Below are 19,946 nucleotides of genomic sequence, written 5' to 3'. Positions count from 1 at the left end.
TATTTGTTTATTTACAATATCGTCAAATTATATTTTTTCACATTATTCAATACTTAACGAGTGCTGTTGAAAAAGTATGCCGACAGGTGGCGGTGTTTCCACATGCTCGCGATAAATCAGGTGTGTTTTCATTTTCAACGGAATTCCAAATGCAGGTAACGTTACTTCAGAGATGGCCCACCTGTGGCTTTGTTTAAAGAAACATATCTGGACAATTTCTCTAAAGTTTCCTCGACGCCCTATTGCTCAGTAGACCTCTCCGAAGTTTTTCATACAAAGGTTTGCCTGACGTGTTTAAGTCCAAAATCCAGCAAATTATTGACGGATTGTGAAAGTGTCAAGGACAAATGTGCAAAGGCGACCTCGTAACAAGTCAGTCGACCTACCGATAAAACAAGAAGATGTAAAAACAGGGCCAGTGAGTAACGTTTCTTATTGTGACTGACTCCCTTGAGGGAGACGCGTAGTCAGGCGTGAACTCCTTCACTTCCCCATTCTGCCCACTCGCTGCAGTCCTTCCGCAAAGCAGGTGTTTCAAACAGCGCTTTGTTTTTAGATGCAGAGGCTTCTAACTGGTGTGCGTTTGTGCATTTATACTTTTCCATTTAAGTGATATAATGTCCAACATTGACTAAGTCAGTAAGGCTTAGATTTGCTAGGCTCGAGTTTAGAGGACACCATGAGGTTTAACGGGTATCTGAAGTTGCGCATCGGCGAAGCGGTGGACCTGAAGCACACGACCACCTCTATGCGACACGCCGTGATGTTCAGCAAGGTGAACCAGACCCTGGACCCGTACATCGTAGTCAAAGTGGACGAGTATAAGATCGGACAGACAAACACCAAGCAGAAAACCAACATGCCCACTTATAACGAGGAGTTCTCCGTTACCGTCAACCACGGAAAGCAAGTAGAGCTGGCCGTTTTTCATGACGCACCGATCGGGTACGATGACTTCGTGGCCAACTGCACCATCCAGTTTGATGATCTGATGAAGAGCACGAACACAGAGGAGTCATTTGAAGGATGGGTGAGGAATGTTTATTATATAACTGTGTTAATTTACCATGAACTGATCACACATTTGCATTTTTCCTTAAAGATTGTAAGAAACTGTCTTCTTAAAGTTACTGGAGATTGGTTTTTATATGTTGACATGACACTTTCATTTGTGCTTTCCTAAACTTTGATACAATGTTCTCATATTTGCTTGCAGAAAATAAAAAAAAAGTTTATTGATGTATTTATCAAATTAATCTAAAAATTAATTGAATAACTTAGCAAATATCAGGTAAGAAGAATGCTGTTGTCACAATCTGTCACTTGTAATGCTACCTGAAAACATGTTAAATTATATGCATGAATTATTCTGATAATCAAATTATACTTTTTTTAAAAAGTATACTGCTATCCCTCATCGCCATACTGCTTACCTATCAACCTACATTTAATTTAAACATTTTGAAACAAAAATGACATTTATGGGTTAGACAGACCAAAGTGTTTAAATTGGCTTTTTTTTTAAGTATCAAACCTTGATATTGGCGTTGCTAGCACCATGCACTACTGTTTGAGCCACATGGATGCTATGGAATGGTTAACATTGAGGAATTTTAATTGAAAAAAAGTTATAATGTAAAACATAGGCTAATGCAGACACTATTTTGGTTTGAAGTTGATCAGCCTATTTTATCATAGTTGTGGCAAAAGTGGCTTGCATGATTTTGTGCAATCTTTGTCTACAACAGAAAAACATATTAGAAAGTGTTACAGCCCTCTCCATCTGCAGCTATGATATTTCTGCTGCTGCTGCTTCTTTTTTTCTTTAAACTTATTTTTTATTTTCTATTTAATACTTGTGTTAAAAAACGTTGAAGAGCTTGTGCTATGTTGTGTATGTTTAAGTTAATTTCTAACTGATTAAACTTTTGTTTTATTTTATTCAGTTCTATTGTATTGTTCTGTTGTTGTTGTTTTTTGTGTAGTCTCTTGTTTTGTGCTGTTGTGTTTTTCCTTTGTGTGTGAACAGCAGACTTGTTGAGGTTGTGAGTGTTATCATTTTCCACCATCATCTGTGTGGGTTCACACTTACACTCTTGTGTCCGACAGTGCATTGCTCACTGATCCAGAATCAGGCCTTTGACTGCAGCTCTAGACACAGCTGAAGCTATCCTGATGCATGATCAGAGGCTAATGAAAGGAAGTTGAGGCCTAATACGCAGTCAGTCAGACCAATTTAGACATTCAGTGCAGCTAAGACCAGCTGAAACATCTTGCTCTGTGGTGTTAGCATCTTCTGTGATCTAAACACCACCAGTTCCATGTCTACTTGTCTGCCTTCAGAGCTAAGCCATATCAGTGTGTTAACTCAACATTGCAGCTTGGTCACTAGGACGCAGTAGTTGTAAAACACTTGTTGTCAGCATTTCAGTGATCAGGCTGAATATGCACATGCAAATCGGCTTGCTTTTCCTCAGCAGAAGTGGTGAAAGTCATCTTGTTGCCTTATTATTCAGCCCAAGTACTGTTAGTTCTCCTTTCCTGGAATGCTTATGCACAGGGGCATTATTTTTAGAGATACGAATCATCTTGTTTTTACTGTACATGTCCTGAACATTTGTTCATTTAGTAAACAGTATGGGATACACTTTGTTATTGGCCTCAAGTTTATTTTAAGTTCAACTTATACTGTATGTATAAGGGAAATGCTTTAAATTACTATTATTATTTTTAAATGCTTGTCTAGAAATTGTTTTAGATCTAATCTCAATTATTTGAGGCCATAACTCTAATGCATGAAATAGAATTGTTTTGTAACAAATAGAAAAAAGTAAAAAAAAATTTAGTTGATTGCTCAAAATGTCATGTAAACTATGCCTGTATGCATCTAAAATGCTAATTTTAATGTTTCAGATATGTTTGTTGCAATTTTTTTTTTTAAATAAGTCAGGAAATATTCAGATAAGGATTACTATTTAAAATAAATGGTGTTCTTTTGAACTTCGAAAGAATGCTGAAAAAAGAATCAGGGTTTCTATTAAAATATTCACAATATTATGCACCAACCGTTTTCAACACAAGGAAATTATTCTTCAGCACCAAATCATCTGACACTGAAGACTGGAGTGATGCCTGCTGCGATTTTAAAATAGATTAAAGCAGAAAATGGTTATTTTAAAGTGTAATTATATTTCACAATATTAGTGTTTTTAGTGTATTTCTGGTCAAATAAATGCATGGTGAACGTAAGAGAAAAAATCTTACTGACCCTGAACATTATATTTTTAAACATTATATATAATACATATATACATCTAATAACCTTGTATTGGGTTCCATATGAAGTTCAGTGGACCTTAGAGAAACAATGCCCCATTTTTATTGGTTGTGCTGCTGCAGGTCACATAACCACTAATTAATGATACTCTGCTTTCAGTCTGTCTGGCCTGTGAGCATTTTGTGCCAAGTTTCAGTCTCATGTGAATGCGTGTATTTTTTTCTGTGTAGAGCCTCAGGCTTTTGGGATAAATGGTATGTGAAACCTGCTGTTCAAAACAGCACACACACAAGTAAGAGTGTGGGTGTGTAAGAATGTGTACAAGCTTCCCTATATGGGAACTGCCTCTAGGAATCCAGCAGTTTCTGTTATGCTATCTTATCAGTCAGTGAAACTAGCATCAAAAGTGTATAAAATGGAAGTTGTGTGCATTGGAGTCTGTGTGAATTTTTCCGCTTTCAGTTCTGACCAAATGAAAGGAAGTACGACTGTGGCGGAAACAAATATATTCAGTTGAACTCAATTGAATGTTGCTAAAGCAAATTAGTTTAAAAATAACTTCTGTATGTGATAAAGAAACAGGCAAAATGTATTTTTAACACACTGTATGCTGATTATGGCAAATCATTGACAACAAAGATGTTGTTAGTGATGTTTTGCTAATTGTCATCAGACTTCTATTTAGACCACCACCATCAATTCAACCATACAGCCTCAGCTGACATCCAAAGATGTCTTTTCTGATTGGCTAATCTGGTTGGCCACTCCCTTGTTCATGCTGTTTGCATGCAATATATTTTATCCCTATATTGTTCGTTTCTTTAACCCATGATTCTGTCATAAGATACATGAGCACATAGGGTTTATTTTTGGATCACATTCACGTCGACACACGCCCACAAAGTTGTTTTTTCTACACCGGTTTACCACAGGCTCATAAACACCTTGCTGTCTCTTTCCAATTCTGAGTTTGTCTTTCCATTTATCTCTTTTATCTTTTTGGTCAACAGTAATCTGAAGTCTAGCTCTGATATTTCATACCTGCCTGACCTCATTTACATTTTCCGTGGTGTAAATGTGGAACAGTGGACGGTATCAATGGGTTGTTTGATTGGTTGTATTTGGCACAGATATTGTTTTCAACATGTGGATGTGTGCCTAAATTTATTAAAATGAAATGCAAGAGGGTTATATACACCCCCCCCCCCCTTTATTTGTATAGCACTTTATACAACACTAATTGTGTCAAAGCAGCTTTACAGTGTCAAACAGGAAAGGTTTGTCAATAATGTAAGAAGACAATAAAAGAGTAATTTTTCAGCTAAAGTCAGTTCATTGATGATTCATTGATGTCGTCATCCAGTTCAGACCTTTTCCAATAGTGTTTGTGCAATCAGTCAGTCAAGTGTGCCCAACTAAGCAAGCCAAAGGCATCAGTAGCAAGGAATCTGAACTACACAAGTGACAGAAGTGGAGACAAAAACCTTGGGAGAAACCAGGCTCAGTTGGGGGTGGGTGGGGGATGTTCTTCTCTGGCCAGATGATACTGGCAGAGGCTTCTTACAGTCCTGGACATACTGAAAATGCCAGGGAACTTTAAAAATGTTTCGTAGAAGGCCTGTGAATATCAGGGAAAATGGAGAAATCTTAAAAGGCCACAGAAGAGTCATCAAATAGTCATCGTCAGTTACACTCAATTCGTAAGCATTTCTTTGTAAAAAAAAAAAAAAAAAATATTGTAATAATATTGTATTTATGTAACATTTGTATATCCAAGTTATTCCCATACTTCTATTTGTGTTGTTTGATAATTTTATAAAAAAATAATGAAAATTAGTATATAAATGAGTAGTTGTGTCCAAACAGTGGTTAAATGTAAAAAATTCTAAATTAACATATAATGATTTCAATTTTTATTTATATATTTCTTTATTTATTTTTGTGTTACAGATTGATCTTGAACCTGAGGGTAAGGTCTACATCCTGGTTACTCTCACAGGCTCATTTGTAGATGGTGCGTGCCTCCTCCTCCTTGTTCTTTTTTTTTTCTTTTTGTTGTTGTTTTGTATTTTTAAAATTGTTTCTATTTCTTTTAAATATTTTCATGCAGAAATATGCATTTATTCATACATTTTAAAACATCAGTTTTACAGTCAGTATGACTGGGCTATTTTTGGACTGGAACTCAGAGGCGTATCAAGGCCACATGGTCTGTTTCATAGCCAATGATTGAATAAAAGATGAAAATCTAAAATTCTTTTTGATGAATTGCACTGCATAGGCCATAATGGTGCAAACACACATGCACACTAAATGTTAAATGTTAACATGGTTCCAGACATTTCAACACATTCTAAGAAACACTAAGACACTAAAGGCCAACTTCTGTCAGTTTTTTATAGACACCGCATCTGTCAGAGAATCTTGTGTGTGAAGTGTATGCTATGTGCGAATCGCTCACCCACTGTGCAGGGGTGTGTGAAGCTGGCTTCCTTTAAAGACCTGTGGTTAGGCCTGCACAGAATAGACTAGACTTAATAATACCAGTGAACCAGTGGCTCATAATCTGTCTCTCTTCCCCCTCATTTAATCAACAGAATGTTACATGGCATTATAGGAAATACTTATGTATTGTAAGGAGATCATGCATCATGAAATAATAAAAGCTTTTCTGTTTATCTGTGTTTTAGATGATGCTGGAGGAAACACGCATTCCTATAAGGAATTCACTCGAAAGCGGCAACAGGCAGTTCGAAGAAAAATCCACCAAGTAAATGGGCACAAGTTCATGTCAACCTTCCTAAAGCAACCAACTTTCTGCTTCCACTGCAAAGAATTTATATGGTATTGCACTTTTGACACAAATGTACATATTTTTAAAAAAAAACTTTTAAGTAGCACGTTTTTTTTAAATGTGTACACTTTTACACACTTTTAGTAGTACCCTAATTAAAAATTCATAGGTCTTTTAAAGAATGGATTTAAACACCATTAAAAAATAAAATAAACAGCTGAGAATACTAAACTCTCATTGGTAAGGCTGAAAATATGTACAAATTAGCCAAAATATTAAAAAAAAACAAGCACACAAAGGATAAAAATGTGTACATTGTTATGACTGATTTGCATTTGAATTTTGCAGTGACATCCTGCAGGCAAAGGTTCCTACAAATTAGTAATCAGTAACATTTGAATCATTGTAGAATGTCAGGTAGTATTCATTCTTTTGTAAATGGACATTGTGTGTAGAACTACTTTTCTATACAATTCAAGTTTATTATTATAATCAAAAATTGAGAACAATATAAATTACAGAATAAAAGTGTTTTACAGGGAACTGTGTGTATAAATGCTTCAAGTGAGTGGCTGAACAAACTTTGTCATATTTTAATTGTACATTGTTTTCTTTGTTCCAGGGGTGTTTTTGGCAAACAGGGCTACCAATGTCAAGGTGAGTTGACAATCTGTCTCTATATTAATGGACATGATCTGTGTTTAAATTGATTGTATTATAGGTTATAATCAGCTGTGTGTGCTTGTATGTGTGCATGATAGTGTGCACCTGTGTGGTACACAAGCGATGTCATCAGTTTGTGGTTACGGTCTGTCCACGCATGAAGAAACCTGCAAAGGAACAGGTAATGCAACCCTAATCTAAAAAGCTTTTGCAGTTCATTTTTGTGTGTGGGGGAATTCTCACAATATGACTTATCTGGGTTTTTTTTTCATCTGTGGACAATTTTAGAAATTCTTACCATCGAATTTCTGAGAAACACAGACACACCAATTGTGTCATACTGTATGTTGGTTAAGTGACTGCTGCCTGTGCCCTAATAAACACAGATGCCATTTTGTCCACCTACTGGTCAGGAATAGAATTGCTGAAACGTTCTGTTCTGTTTTTTTTTATTATTTTCTTATACTTTGTTCCTTCTTTTTACAGACTACGAATCAGGGTTTCAGTATAAACATTCCCCATAAGTTCAACATCCACAATTATAAGGTTCCTACCTTCTGTGACCACTGTGGCTCTTTGCTGTGGGGCATTGTACGGCAAGGATTGCAATGCAAAAGTACTTTTTTCTCTTTCTGTCAGCCCTCCTTGTTTATCATAAATGCATGCATCTGTCTTATTGATGCTGTTGTGTGAGGCTCATCTGGTGTTGTGTTTTTACGTCTGCAGTTTGTAAAATGAATGTCCATATCCGCTGTAAGGGAAATGTTGCCCCAAATTGTGGAGTCAACAATGTAGAACTGGCCAATAAATTGGCAGAAATGGGCCTTCAGCCAGGAGGAATGACCAAACGCAACTCAGTGGTAAATACACACATGTGCACTCGGTCTTTTCAAAATTGAAATATGTGATCCCTCAGTTGAAGTTTAATGTGCTTTATTGACATTACACATAACTGTACATTCTTGGCTGCATGCACTAAAAATAGGACAAAATCAAACTTTAGTGAAGTAAACAGAGAAATTAAGGGGAAGTAACACAGGACTATCAACAGGACAATTGATATTGTCCTACATAAGTCCTACATTAAGTCTATAAGGAAAAAATAATTTGTCTCTCTTCTCAGGGTCTCGCAGGTATGGACACTCAGTGCCGTACATTGAGCGTGAGAGGAGATCGAGGGCAATCTAAAAAAGACCCAGATCGAAAGCTGGGAATGTCTAACTTCACACTCCTGCAGGTGTTAGGAAAAGGCAGTTTCGGCAAGGTCTGTGTCTAAGACAGTTCCTCTTTACATCAGGTCCATTATGACTATGCAGCACAAAGATTGCAGACAATTTTTTTTCAAATATAATGTTATGTAACTATTTCTGTTACTGTTTAAAGTTTATGCAGTGTATATAAAAAATTATATTTAAAAATATATAATATTTTATAATATATTTTATAAAAAAAAAAACGTTTCTGGGCTGTGCTGTTTAATATTAAAATATTATGCTGACAATTTTGTGCCAGAAAGTCTGGGTGAATGATGTCTTCACAAATGAAACGAAAGATAATACACATGTATCACATGTACTTCACAAGTCTATTGGTGTTCTGTGTAAATAGGTGATGTTGGTGCGGTTGAATGGTTCGGATCAGGTGTTTGCAGTGAAGGTGTTAAAGAAAGACATCATACTGCAGGATGATGATGTGGAGTGCACAATGACAGAAAAACGAGTGTTATCCCTCGCTTCCAGTCATCCTTACCTGACTCAGCTTTACTGTTGCTTCCAAACACCGGTGAGGGACAGACACATCACACATTCACCTAGCTATGTATTGTTTTTAAATAAAGCTAATTATAAATAAATTATTAAACCATATAAATGTATGTGTGGTTATATATAGACATATGGTTTATATATATATATATATATATATGTATAATGGGGCTATAGAACCCCTGGTATATTCTGTTCTCTAAATGAGAGCATGATGTTTTCACCTCATCAGTAGGGGGCAGTATAGTAATAAGCCTTAGTTTGTCATGTTGGTTAAATTCTACTTCACATTTTCTGTGTATGTGTACTTTCTCTCTTTGTGTTGTGGGAGATCAGAGGTCTGCTATGTTCTGCTTGCCTGTTTTGCTTGAAGCCTCTAGAAGAGAGAGGTCAACAGTGGATGGCCTAATGTAGCTTTTACAATCATACAGACCCACCTAAAACACACACTGTAGCATTTGTAAGACTAAATTTGATTACTTTACCTTGATTGTACACAAGGTTTTAAAAACATGCGCGCACACACACATACACACTGATTGCAAAAGGATTTGAAGACCTAGGTTTCATGTTCAGTCCAGCAGAACAGATCCGACATGATGACCTCTCTGGATTTATTACTGCAGAGTCCACGTGAACATGGATTTGCAGGAACACCCTCAAGGTCTCGCTGCCAAATCTACAGTGTGTTTGTAATGAGAAAAAGAATTTATGAACCGGTTTGTCTCTGCTCCTTCACGGTCCTGACGCACACAATCAATCCACACGTGAGCGTCATACAAAGTACACTCATGACCCTCTGGGGCCGGGTTATGGTAATTAGCACCACAACACCGTGGTGAATATCATTGATCTCAGAGGGCCTGAGGTGTGTGGCACTGTTATGGAGTGAATGTGTCTGTTTGTTAATGCTCACTTACTGTCTTACTAATGAAAAGTAGCCAGGCACAGTCAGTTTTTTATTACATGTCATTTAGGGAAGGATAAGTATGAAATGGAACATACCACAATAAAGGCATTGTTACACTGAATGTGAAAATTCGGTGCAATGATGCTTTTGAATCGAAACAATAGAACCCTATGGATCATTTAGTGTGTGAAAAAGCAAGGATCTTTTTTTTCGTCATGTCTGTCGCACCCCCCCCCCCTCTTTGCAACACATTTTCTGTATGTTTTTTTTTATGCAGCTCATGTTATTTTCATAACAATAAAGGATGTTTATGACAGAAGATAAGTAGGTGTAGCATTCAATCCATTATAAAACCATACAAAGAGTTCATGTCTGCTTATTTTAGAATCAAATCAACTTTACAGTAGATCAAAATCGGAAGTTATTACAAGCACAATACAGTAGATGTTGGTTTAAAGTGGGTTTTAAGCAAAAACACTAAAAATCATACATTGTCATGTGTAGCTTGATCCTAATTAGCTCTAAATGAGATATATTCTGGTAAGCATTATAGATAGTTTGTTTATCTGGTGTAGAACCAAACATCATCTTAATTTAATACTGTATACTGAGAAGCGGATGATGTTAACAGATTGGTATGGAAAAATTAGTCTCTGTGAATGTTTTTAAAAAAGAAATGCATAAGAAATTAGTACAGAAGTGTCCGTTCTCAAATTAGCACTAACCTTTAATTTTGCTCTTGGACACAGATGTCACTTTTCATCTGAAAATAAATATGACCGTTATCAATTATCCATTATTACTGGAAATTCAGCTAAATTGTCAAATTATTTTATTATTGTATTGTAATATATATTTACCATAATATTAATTGCAATATTTGGCTTAGCATTTTACATGAATTGCATAAAATAAGAAAATGAAAAATTGGTGTAGTGTTATACATAAATAAATAATTAAAATGATGTTAGATGTATCCGTAACAATCAGTGTAAGTTTACCTTGGTGGGCTTCCTGCCCCAGAGGTTGGGCAAAATGGCCTTCTTTTATGATTTCCTTCTATAACTAACAAATATATTGCATTATGCATCATCATACTATACTTGCTAAAGTTATTTCTAAATATGGTACAGTTTGCAATAAATGCACACTGTTCCTATTGTGGGCATCTTCCCCCATCTTACTCTGAATATTTCACTACTGAAAATCATTGCATTTTGTGTGCAGCATGTATCACAAGGTCAGTAAACCGACTGTGGGTGGTCCCTGGGTGTGCGGTCTGAGTTTGATGCATTGGCCATGCTGGACTTAAACAGAGGCTAAGTGCTGTCAATTCAAACTTATGATGTACTTCGTTTTAGATCACCTTCCAGCTCTCAAAGTCCCATAATCCGGTGTCTTCTGCAGTCTTCTTTGCTGACTAAACAGTATTTATGTTTCTGCTTCGTCTGTCTCTCCCATGAAACTTCTAATGGCTGTGACATACTGGCTTAACTGTCTGGTTTCTTAAAAGACTCCCTGTAAGAAGCTGAATTTCCTGATGTTGAAGGTGGTAATCTAGTGTTTGTTGTTGTCTTTTAAATTAATCTTTTTTTTTTCACAGGAGCGTCTGTTTTTTGTAATGGAGTTTGTGAATGGAGGAGATCTGATGTTTCACATTCAGAAATCGAGAAAGTTTGAGGAGAACAGAGCCAGATTCTACACAGCGGAGATCACGTCTGCTTTAATATTCCTCCACAGCAAGGGAATAATATACAGGTTAGACAGACAAATGCACGTAAGACAGAAATGAAAAGGCTAATTAATTCAAAAGGAAAATTCTGGTATCATTTACTTTCCCTTATGACGTTCTAAAAACATTTGACTTTCTTTAATGATAAATTAAATGTGGAGTTTATCTGAATGTTCAAGCTGCTGGAAGAAGTCAAATGAGTTTAGAACAGCATGAAGGTGAGCAAATGATGTCAGAAATGTAGTTTCTCAGTTGAACTGTTCCTTGTGTGTTTTCTCTGAATTGTTTTCCATCGTCTTCTCTTTTTAATTGCCACTTCTGCATCCTCTGAGGTTTATTAACACTGTGAGACTAATTCTTACCTCAGCGTTTCTATTATTACAAACCTTTACCATGTAGATCTTTAAAGCTGCAGTGTAATACTGGAAAACGGTACTGGCACTGAAGGAGAGAGCAAAATATCAGGTGGCATATACGTCAATTCTGTTAATGGACAAATGGCCAAATATCAGCATACTGTGGACTGAATATGAATGTACTGTATGAAAAAGTATAAGCATTATTTTGAATGTGTGTGCTGTGTGTCATTTGTAATTTTTCTTAAAAAATATTATAATGCAGGTTTTCATGCAGAAGTGGTTTACCAAGCAAATAAAAAATATCAACATACATAAATCTCTCTCTCTCTCGCTCTTTCTCTCTCTCTCGCTGCCATAATGGACTGAATCTGGGCATATTTTTATATTTGTATTATTTCAGGGATCTGAAGCTGGATAATGTTCTGCTGGATAAAGATGGTCATTGTAAACTGGCTGATTTTGGCATGTGCAAGGAGGGAATGTTTGAGGGTGTTGTCACAGGAACCTTCTGTGGAACCCCAGATTACATTGCTCCAGAGGTGATTCAAACACTCCACCCCATTCAAACACACACAAAAATGCACACAAAATTCTGCATCACAAAATTCTAGAAGAATCAGAAGTGTTATGCTGCATTCTTATTGTGTCAGGTTGACTTTTAGCGTGAGTTTATGAAAATATAAGCTAATTTTAAATGGAATAAGTACTATAATAGCATATAAATAATACTAAAATAACTCCTCATTCATGCTTGTGTTCTTTCAGAATATAATAGAATAGAATAGAAAATAGTATAATATAATATTGTAGATATAAACTGCTTCTATTGGTGTATGTTAGTTTTTGGTGAAAAGATCATTTGTGGAAGTGTGTGATCAGTGTGGAAGTGTGTGTGTGAGAGAGAGAGAGATGGCAGGATGTCCTAAATGTGATATTTATACGGTCATATAGATCCTTCAGGAGATGCTGTATGGGCCATCGGTTGATTGGTGGGCTCTCGGTGTGCTGCTGTATGAGATGTTATCTGGCCACGCCCCCTTTGAGGCGGAGAATGAGGATGACCTTTTTGAGTCCATCCTGACTGAAGAGATCATCTACACATCTTGGCTCAGCACAAATGCCGTGGACATACTGAAAGGGGTGAGCTGCTCAGTTTTCACTTAAGAGCCCTGGAGTCATACAGACATGAATTGACTTGAATGGAGCAGTGATTGATTGCATATATGTCTTGATTGGTGGGAGGCATATGGTGTGAATTAAAGTGTCAGTTGTCATGCAACAATGAACATCAGTAAACAGTAAATGCCCCCCATCTGATCTCTCGCTCTCTGATTCTCTTGTTCTTCCCCTCTCTTACATAACTATATTTAGCTTCGATCCACATTCCACTGCTACCACTTGACTGTTGCAAAAAATAAAACCCTTTACATCAAATGTACACATGCACACAACCCCCTGCTCTAAAGGGGATGATACATGGGGCCACTGTTTGAGCAATGTTGCTGGGTAATGTTGACTTCAACGGCAACCAGGTAATAGTGTATCATCAACTTCAATCTACAGTTTTTACTCTCACTGTGAAGAATAGTGGTGGAGATATACCGGTATTAATCATTGAGATGATTTTTCCCCCTTATCACAATGTGCAGTTATTGAAGGACCAATAAATTCCCAGTTGAATCTGAAAATTCAACAGCAGAATGACAATATTTGCCTGAAATCCTTAAACCTGGGTCATCAGACAACAGTCAAATGATAGATCAATAGAGTGGCTCAGAGGCATTCTATTTTTGGAATAGCAGACCTCAGTCCTTTTGCACAGCTGTGGTGTTATCATATGTAGACAGACCAGAAATATACATAAATCCAACATGAAACAAGAACCAGTTATCTGCCAATATTGCATTTTTTTAATTTATTTATCAGCATTGGCCAATATTGGATAATTAATTATACATGACATTTTCTCCTATATTTTTACATATGGATTACCTTTGCGGTTATATAACACTAAAATTAATCTTTAAAAACATTTTATGTTGTAACAATTTTTAATGTATATTTTAAAAATGCGATGCCTAAATTCAATTGTAACATTTATTGAACATTTAAAATGATTGATTTTATTATTTATAGAAATCAGTTTAAAATTATAATATTAGCTATAATATGAAAATAACTATCATATTATCCAACAGAGTTTTAAAGTTGGTGCATCGCTTTTTTTTTAAACTGGATAATCCCTCAAAACAACGAGTTTTGTCCGTTTTGTTTTGAGTCGATAAGGTTTGGTAGCCAGCTGTGCTTCCTAATGGGTTTCAGATTTACCCAGCAGTAGTGTGTATTTGTGTGTACACATGCATGTTTGTGTTTTAGATGGCTATAGAAAGAGGGCAGGATGCGATTTGATTTGATTTAATCTGATTTGGTTATATTTGATACCACACACATTGATACTCTCGATACATCCTCCCACAAGTGATGGTGTGTTATGTGATACATGTTCTCATAGGAATTGAGTCTTGACGTACTGTTGGTGTAATCTCACTATGGAGATTTGATAGGATTCACAACATTCAATACCTTTGGGCGCTTTCTTATTTTGTTAGTGTATTCATTTTTAGTAATATAACTGATATATACTGTATCTGGTGTGTATTCGTTTTCTGTGTGTAAACTAGTAGGTGAATGTTTGACAGACAAATGCATGACATCACGTTTTGGTTTTATTTTTCTCAGTTTCTGACAAAGAATCCATCCCGTCGTCTGGGTTGTGTGGCTGCAGAGGGAGGAGAGGTCGCTGTAACCAGTCACCCATTTTTTACTGACATTGACTGGGACAAACTTAACCAGCGAGAGCTTGAACCACCTTTCAAGCCTAGAATTGTGAGTTAAAAAACATATGTTAAATAAGTGTGTATGTTTAGATATGTGTGTGTGTGTGTGTGTATGTGTGTATATATATATATATATATATTTACAGCTTTTTTACACAAGTGCCTAAAACTTTGCACAATACTGTAGCTTTTCGGGTTTCTTGAAGAGTCTTCTTGGAGACATTGCCAGAGTTCTTCTGGATTTACTCTGTCTCAGTTTGTTCTGGATGATGATGAGATCAGATCTCTGCGTGGAGAACTGGCTGTTGTCAGATTTCTTATGCAAACATAAATTTCACTGGATTATTAGATTTAATGGCAAAAATAATGTTTGGAAATGTAAACTGACAGTTCTTACTGACACACTACAGCAAAACATAGAAATAACTGACTTAAAACCATTTTTTGTTGGTGAAAATACTAGTGGCCTAAGACTTTTGCACAGTACTGTATATACATATATAAATTATTTTATATATATATTTTTTTATCTAAAATCCAGAAAACTGCAGAAGATGTGAATAACTTTGATCCAGACTTCACCTTAGAGGATCCAACTCTTACACCCATTGATGAGTCCGTCATCCCATCCATCAATCAGGACGAGTTCTGTGACTTCTCCTTTACCTCCCCTGAACTGTTGGAAGTGGTTTCAGATTTGCAATGCAGAGAGGAAGAAACATGTGATGTCATGAAGGAACAGAATGCGGGAGGATTATGTGATGTGATAGAACCAAATGAATTGTGACAATAGAAACTTTCACGAGCAGTCTAAAGAAACATTTGAATATCAGTGTATTGAAACCGGTTGTGCATTTTGATGGCCTAGCTTTTTGGTTTTAGCCTAAGCTATAAGATTATTTTGGCCTAAGCTTATGCTTCAGAACAATAGTGTAATTGTCTTTGTGTCAGACACATCATGAGTTAGTGATATACAAAGATTTCCATGAGACTCCATCATGGAAGACAGCAGTTTACACAAAATTGATCAATAGATGAACTTGTCTCTTCCATACTGTAGCTGATATAACGGTTCATGTTCAGATGTTTAGGAAACTTGATTTGATTCCTGTGCACATGCTGAAACTAACACAGCCAAATGTCATGCAGAAGCATCACTAATTCTGTCAGAATTATTCTACTGTCAAGGAACCAGGGAACTCTGACTCATGAGAATGATTTTTTAAATGGAGACTCTAGATTTGTAAGATATTTTCAGACATTTCAGTGTAAATCTGTGCAGTTTGTTATTTTGTCTGTTTGTATGTTATTACATTTCAGCTAAAAACTCAACTCTGGCATCTTTAGATGTATTTTATTGTTGATAAAGGTTGCGGTATTGAGTTCTCTGCAGACCAAGGCCATCTCCTCTCTGTTGTTCTGAGGGGTTAAAGGCTAACACACCCAGGTGAGAGGTTGACCAGTTTCAATTATTTATATTCAGGCAAGTGATTCTTCTTCCTCATCCTCATCATTCTTTAATGGTGTTTATTTGGCTCTTCTCAGTCCGAGCAGAGTGAAATATCTGTTGGTGAATGCTTTTGTGCTTTTGTGATTTGCTATTATTAATTTTGTGTCTGTAGGAGTATGCAAGTTAAGTTTGGAATTACTATCAAATACATAAGTTTATAGTATTCTTTGCTGAAAATAGCTCCTAAAAAGCTTAAGATGGTTTTCTGGTGTAAGAGACCTGCTAAGACCAAGATTTTGACTTTTTCCAAACTCCCATGGCAGTTTGTTACATTTTGCAAAATTACTGTCAAAATAGTTAGTTTCTTTATGAGATTGTGTTGAGTTTTTCTCACCATGTCTATGTTGGACGCCAGTGGCGCGACACAAAAAAAGCAAATTAAATCAGTGAATCTTTCTATGCTATTTTCCCTCTGCCTCAGTAGATAAAATAAATAAATAAAAAGTCTGGGCTATAGATTTTTGTCATATCATGCTTGCATCTGAAGAATGGAGGCAAATAAGATTAGTAACAGATTTTTGGCTGTCATGGGAGATCCCATTGAGCAAGTTGTCCATACAAGTCTGGCCCAGCCCCATTTACACTAGTGGAGGTTTTCCTGGAGAATCAACGTCAGCAGCCCACTTTCCTATGGGAGACTACAACCCTGAAGATCAACAAACAGTTAGTGCCATTTACAATCTTTGGCAGTTGGGGTAGGTGGACATGGAAATCCTTGTTTGGTCAAGGACACTGTATTGGATGAACACACGTTTTTCTGATGAGTTCGTGATCCTTCACTGCCAGTTACCACAGTTATTCTCTGTGTCTTGCTTAATATTATTTTATTCATATTTTAAAATTTCTCTTTTGCCAAACTCATCTCTTGTGCTGTGGTCCTTTGTATAGATTTATTCATTTAGGATGCCTGTGATGGTTTTCTTCCCAGAAAAGATTTTTTCCCCACATTCCCAGATGTCTGATCTTTTCATATCAGACCTTTAAGGCTGTTTTTTTTTCTTTTCCACCTCAGTCCAATACGGAATGCAATTTGTTTTGTACATGTCTCTGGTTTTGGACTGTTCTTGCTGGACTGCTCATGCTTGCACTCCTATTTTATATTTTAAATATTTTCAAATTACAAATATGGTACATTTTAGGGTTTCTTTTTTAGGTTGTATTGCTTGATAATGAAGCCAGCCTTTTATGGTGCTTTCACACTTGGTCCGATCTTGAGTTTGATTGCTTAGTAACGACGGCGCAGGAGATGTACAAAATGCATTGCATTGCTCTTTTCAATTTTATATTCCTGTTTTTGAACCGCTGGTTTTGTTTCCAAAGCTTCAGTACATAACGGCACTTCTGTCTTTCAAATGTACTGCAAATGCTCTTAAGAACGCTGAAGGCATGCAGAAATGAGATGCCACAGTTCTCTGCTTGCAGCGCTTCAGTTACACTCTTTTTTTTTTATTAAGCAGCCCAAAATCTTAACCCCCTTTATATCTTTATATATATATATATATATATATTTCTTATGGCAATTGTTTTCTTAAGAAACAGGCTAAACATGTGTGCAACATCTTGGCTTAGAATGCATGTCTGTCACGCTTTCTAGTCTCTGTTTCCCTGGGTGTCCACTAGTGGGCTCACTTCCCCTTAGGCACTTCACCGTAGGCACTAGAATTCCTCTAGTCTTGTCCTGTCATCACAGTAATTGCACTCCTGTTAATTGCACCAGGTGCAGTCACTTTATTGTCATTAGCCTCCCTATAAATACCAGTCTTTTCCTGTTGTTTGTATGGAGTCCTTACCCTTCATGTATCCAGCCTTCTCGTTCCCCGAGATTCATCCCAGTCTGCTCGTCCTCTGAGTCCTCTCGTTTTCCGAGTACCCTTTCCTGTTCCTTCCCTTTGTTTGTTTATTTTTGGACTGTCTTTTTGGTTTTGACCTTGGCTTGTTCTGACTACGATTTGGATTACCCTTGATGAATAAATACCTGCAATTGGATCTTACTATCTCCCTGTGTCTCTCTGGGTACACGAACGTCACAGAAGGACTCCATCCAAAAGATCCAGCGGTATGTCTGTTCATATTTCCTCCCCAGTCACCGAGCGGAAGAGGAATGGTTTCGAGTGTACTCGCCTGGTCGTTTTTCGTGGGACCAGGGGAGGTCGCTCAGGAGTGAGTGGTTGAGAGGAGGTCCGGCATCACTCTCCACTATGGCCCCCCGTCGACCCTGGGTTCGGGAGAAACGGATGGGAGCCGCCGTCTCACCATTGTGGACGGAGAGGGGAAAGGAGGCGCAAGTCTGCCGAGACAGCGCCCATGCACAAGATGGCCGCCAGCCCAGTGCCGCTGCCCAAGATGGCCGCCAGCCCAGCACCGCTGCGCAGAATGGCTGTCGACCCAGCACCATTGCACAGGATGGCCACCAATCCAGCACCACGAGGCAAGATGGAAGCCAGCCCAACACCACAGCACAAGATGGCCGCCAGCTCAGTGCCACGAGGCAAGATGGATGCCAGCCCAGAGCCACTGCGTAGAATGGCCGCCGGCCCAGCACCACTGCCCATGATGGCCGCAGGCCCAGCGATACTGCACAAGATGGCCGTCAGCCCAGAGCCACTGCGCAGAATGGCCGCCGGCCCAGCACCACTGCCCATGATGGCCGCAGGCCTAGCGACACTGAGTTGAGTCAGGTTCCAGTTGACCCTCCAGAGTTGAGTCAGGTTCCAGTTGACTATCCAGAGTTGAGTCAGGTTCCTGTTGACCATCCAGAGTCGAGTCACGTTCCAGTTGATCCTCCAGAATCAAGTCAGATTCCTGTTGACTTTCCAGAGTTGAGTCCGGTTCCGGTTGACCCTCCAGAGTCGAGTCAGGTGCTCGTGGACCCTCCAGAGTCGAGTCAGGTGCTCGTGGACCCTCCAGAGTCAGGGTTAGTCAATGTCGACCTTCCAGAGTCAGGGCTAGTTCCTGTTGACCTTCCAGAGTCAGGGCTAGTTCCTGTTGACCTTCCAGAGTTGAGTCAGGTGCCCTTTGAATTTCCAGAGTTGAGTCAGTTTCCGGTTGACCCTCCAGAGTCGAGTCAGGTGCTCGTGGACCCTCCAGAGTCAGGGTTAGTCACCGTCGACCGTCCAGAGTCAGGACTAGTCACCATTGACCTTCCAGAGTCAGGGCTAGTCACCGTGGACTTTCCAGAGTCAAGGCTAGTCACCGTTGACCTTCCAGAGATAAGTCAAGTCAATGGTGATCTTCAGGGACAGAGTCAAGTCACTGGTGATCTTCAGGGACAGAGTCAAGTCACCGGTGATCTTCAGGGACAGAGTCAAGTCACCGGTGATCTTCAGGGACAGAGTCAAGTCACCGGTGATCTTCAGGGACAGAGTCAAGTCACCGGTGATCTTCAGGGACAGAGTCAAGTCACCGGTGATCTTCAGGGACAGAGTCAAGTCACCGGTGATCTTCAGGGACAGAGTCAAGTCACCAGTGATCGTCATGAACAAAGGCGAGTCACAATTGATCTTCATGAACAAGGAAACACCATGGGAGTACCAGAGTCTCGTCATTTCCCTGTGGAACTACCAGAGCCTCTCCACGTCTCTGATGAACTACCAGAGTCTCTCCACGTATCTGATGATCTACCAGAGTCTCTCCTCGCTTCTGCGGAACTTCCAGACCCTCGTCACATCTCAGTTGAACTCTCTGAGCACCCGACTGATCCTGCTGTGGCCACGGAAGCTACCCTTAACTTGTTCATGTTTTTGGTTTCAGACTTGCCCAATCAGACTTGTCCTCCTGTTTGTCCGGCCGCACGGATGTGGTGGTCTTCCACACCGCCCTGGGGGTCTTCCGTCCCGACCACACGGTTGTGGTGGTCTTCTGCCCCGCCCTGGGGGACTCCGGTCTCGACCACACGGACGTGGTGGTCTTCTGCTCCGCCCTCGGGGCCTTTTACCTTGACCGCACGGATGTTGTGTTTATTTTTTTTTGTTCTTCTATCTGTGTCTTTTTTTGTGTTTCCTCCTATGGACCTGGCCCTCCGTCCCTCCCCCTGATCCTCCGCCGGTCCACCTCCCTCCTGGGTTTCTTGTCTGTGTCTTTCGTTCTGTTTCCCTCTAAGGA

The 19,946-nt window shown here is 38.6% G+C and overlaps 1 protein-coding gene across 1 annotated transcript; it reads left to right on the top strand.

Annotated features, from left to right (window-relative positions):
* The first annotated feature begins 156 nt into the window (after positions 1 to 156).
* LOC132110593 (protein kinase C eta type-like) lies at positions 157 to 16,303 on the top strand. The gene is made up of 14 exons (XM_059517315.1): positions 157 to 1,030; positions 5,228 to 5,291; positions 5,968 to 6,121; positions 6,694 to 6,728; positions 6,833 to 6,915; positions 7,221 to 7,350; positions 7,461 to 7,594; positions 7,858 to 7,998; positions 8,343 to 8,516; positions 11,011 to 11,165; positions 11,899 to 12,037; positions 12,450 to 12,638; positions 14,238 to 14,384; positions 14,877 to 16,303. Exons 1-14 carry the CDS (start codon positions 680 to 682, stop codon positions 15,120 to 15,122), a joined length of 2,142 nt encoding a protein of 713 aa, XP_059373298.1. The 5' UTR covers positions 157 to 679; the 3' UTR covers positions 15,123 to 16,303.
* Positions 16,304 to 19,946: the final 3,643 nt, after the last annotated feature.

Source organism: Carassius carassius, chromosome 30 (assembly GCF_963082965.1).
Source record: "Carassius carassius chromosome 30, fCarCar2.1, whole genome shotgun sequence".
NCBI lineage: Eukaryota > Metazoa > Chordata > Actinopteri > Cypriniformes > Cyprinidae > Carassius > Carassius carassius.
The sequence above is the reverse complement of the archived record's forward strand: the minus strand, read 5'-3'. Positions and strand labels throughout refer to the sequence as shown.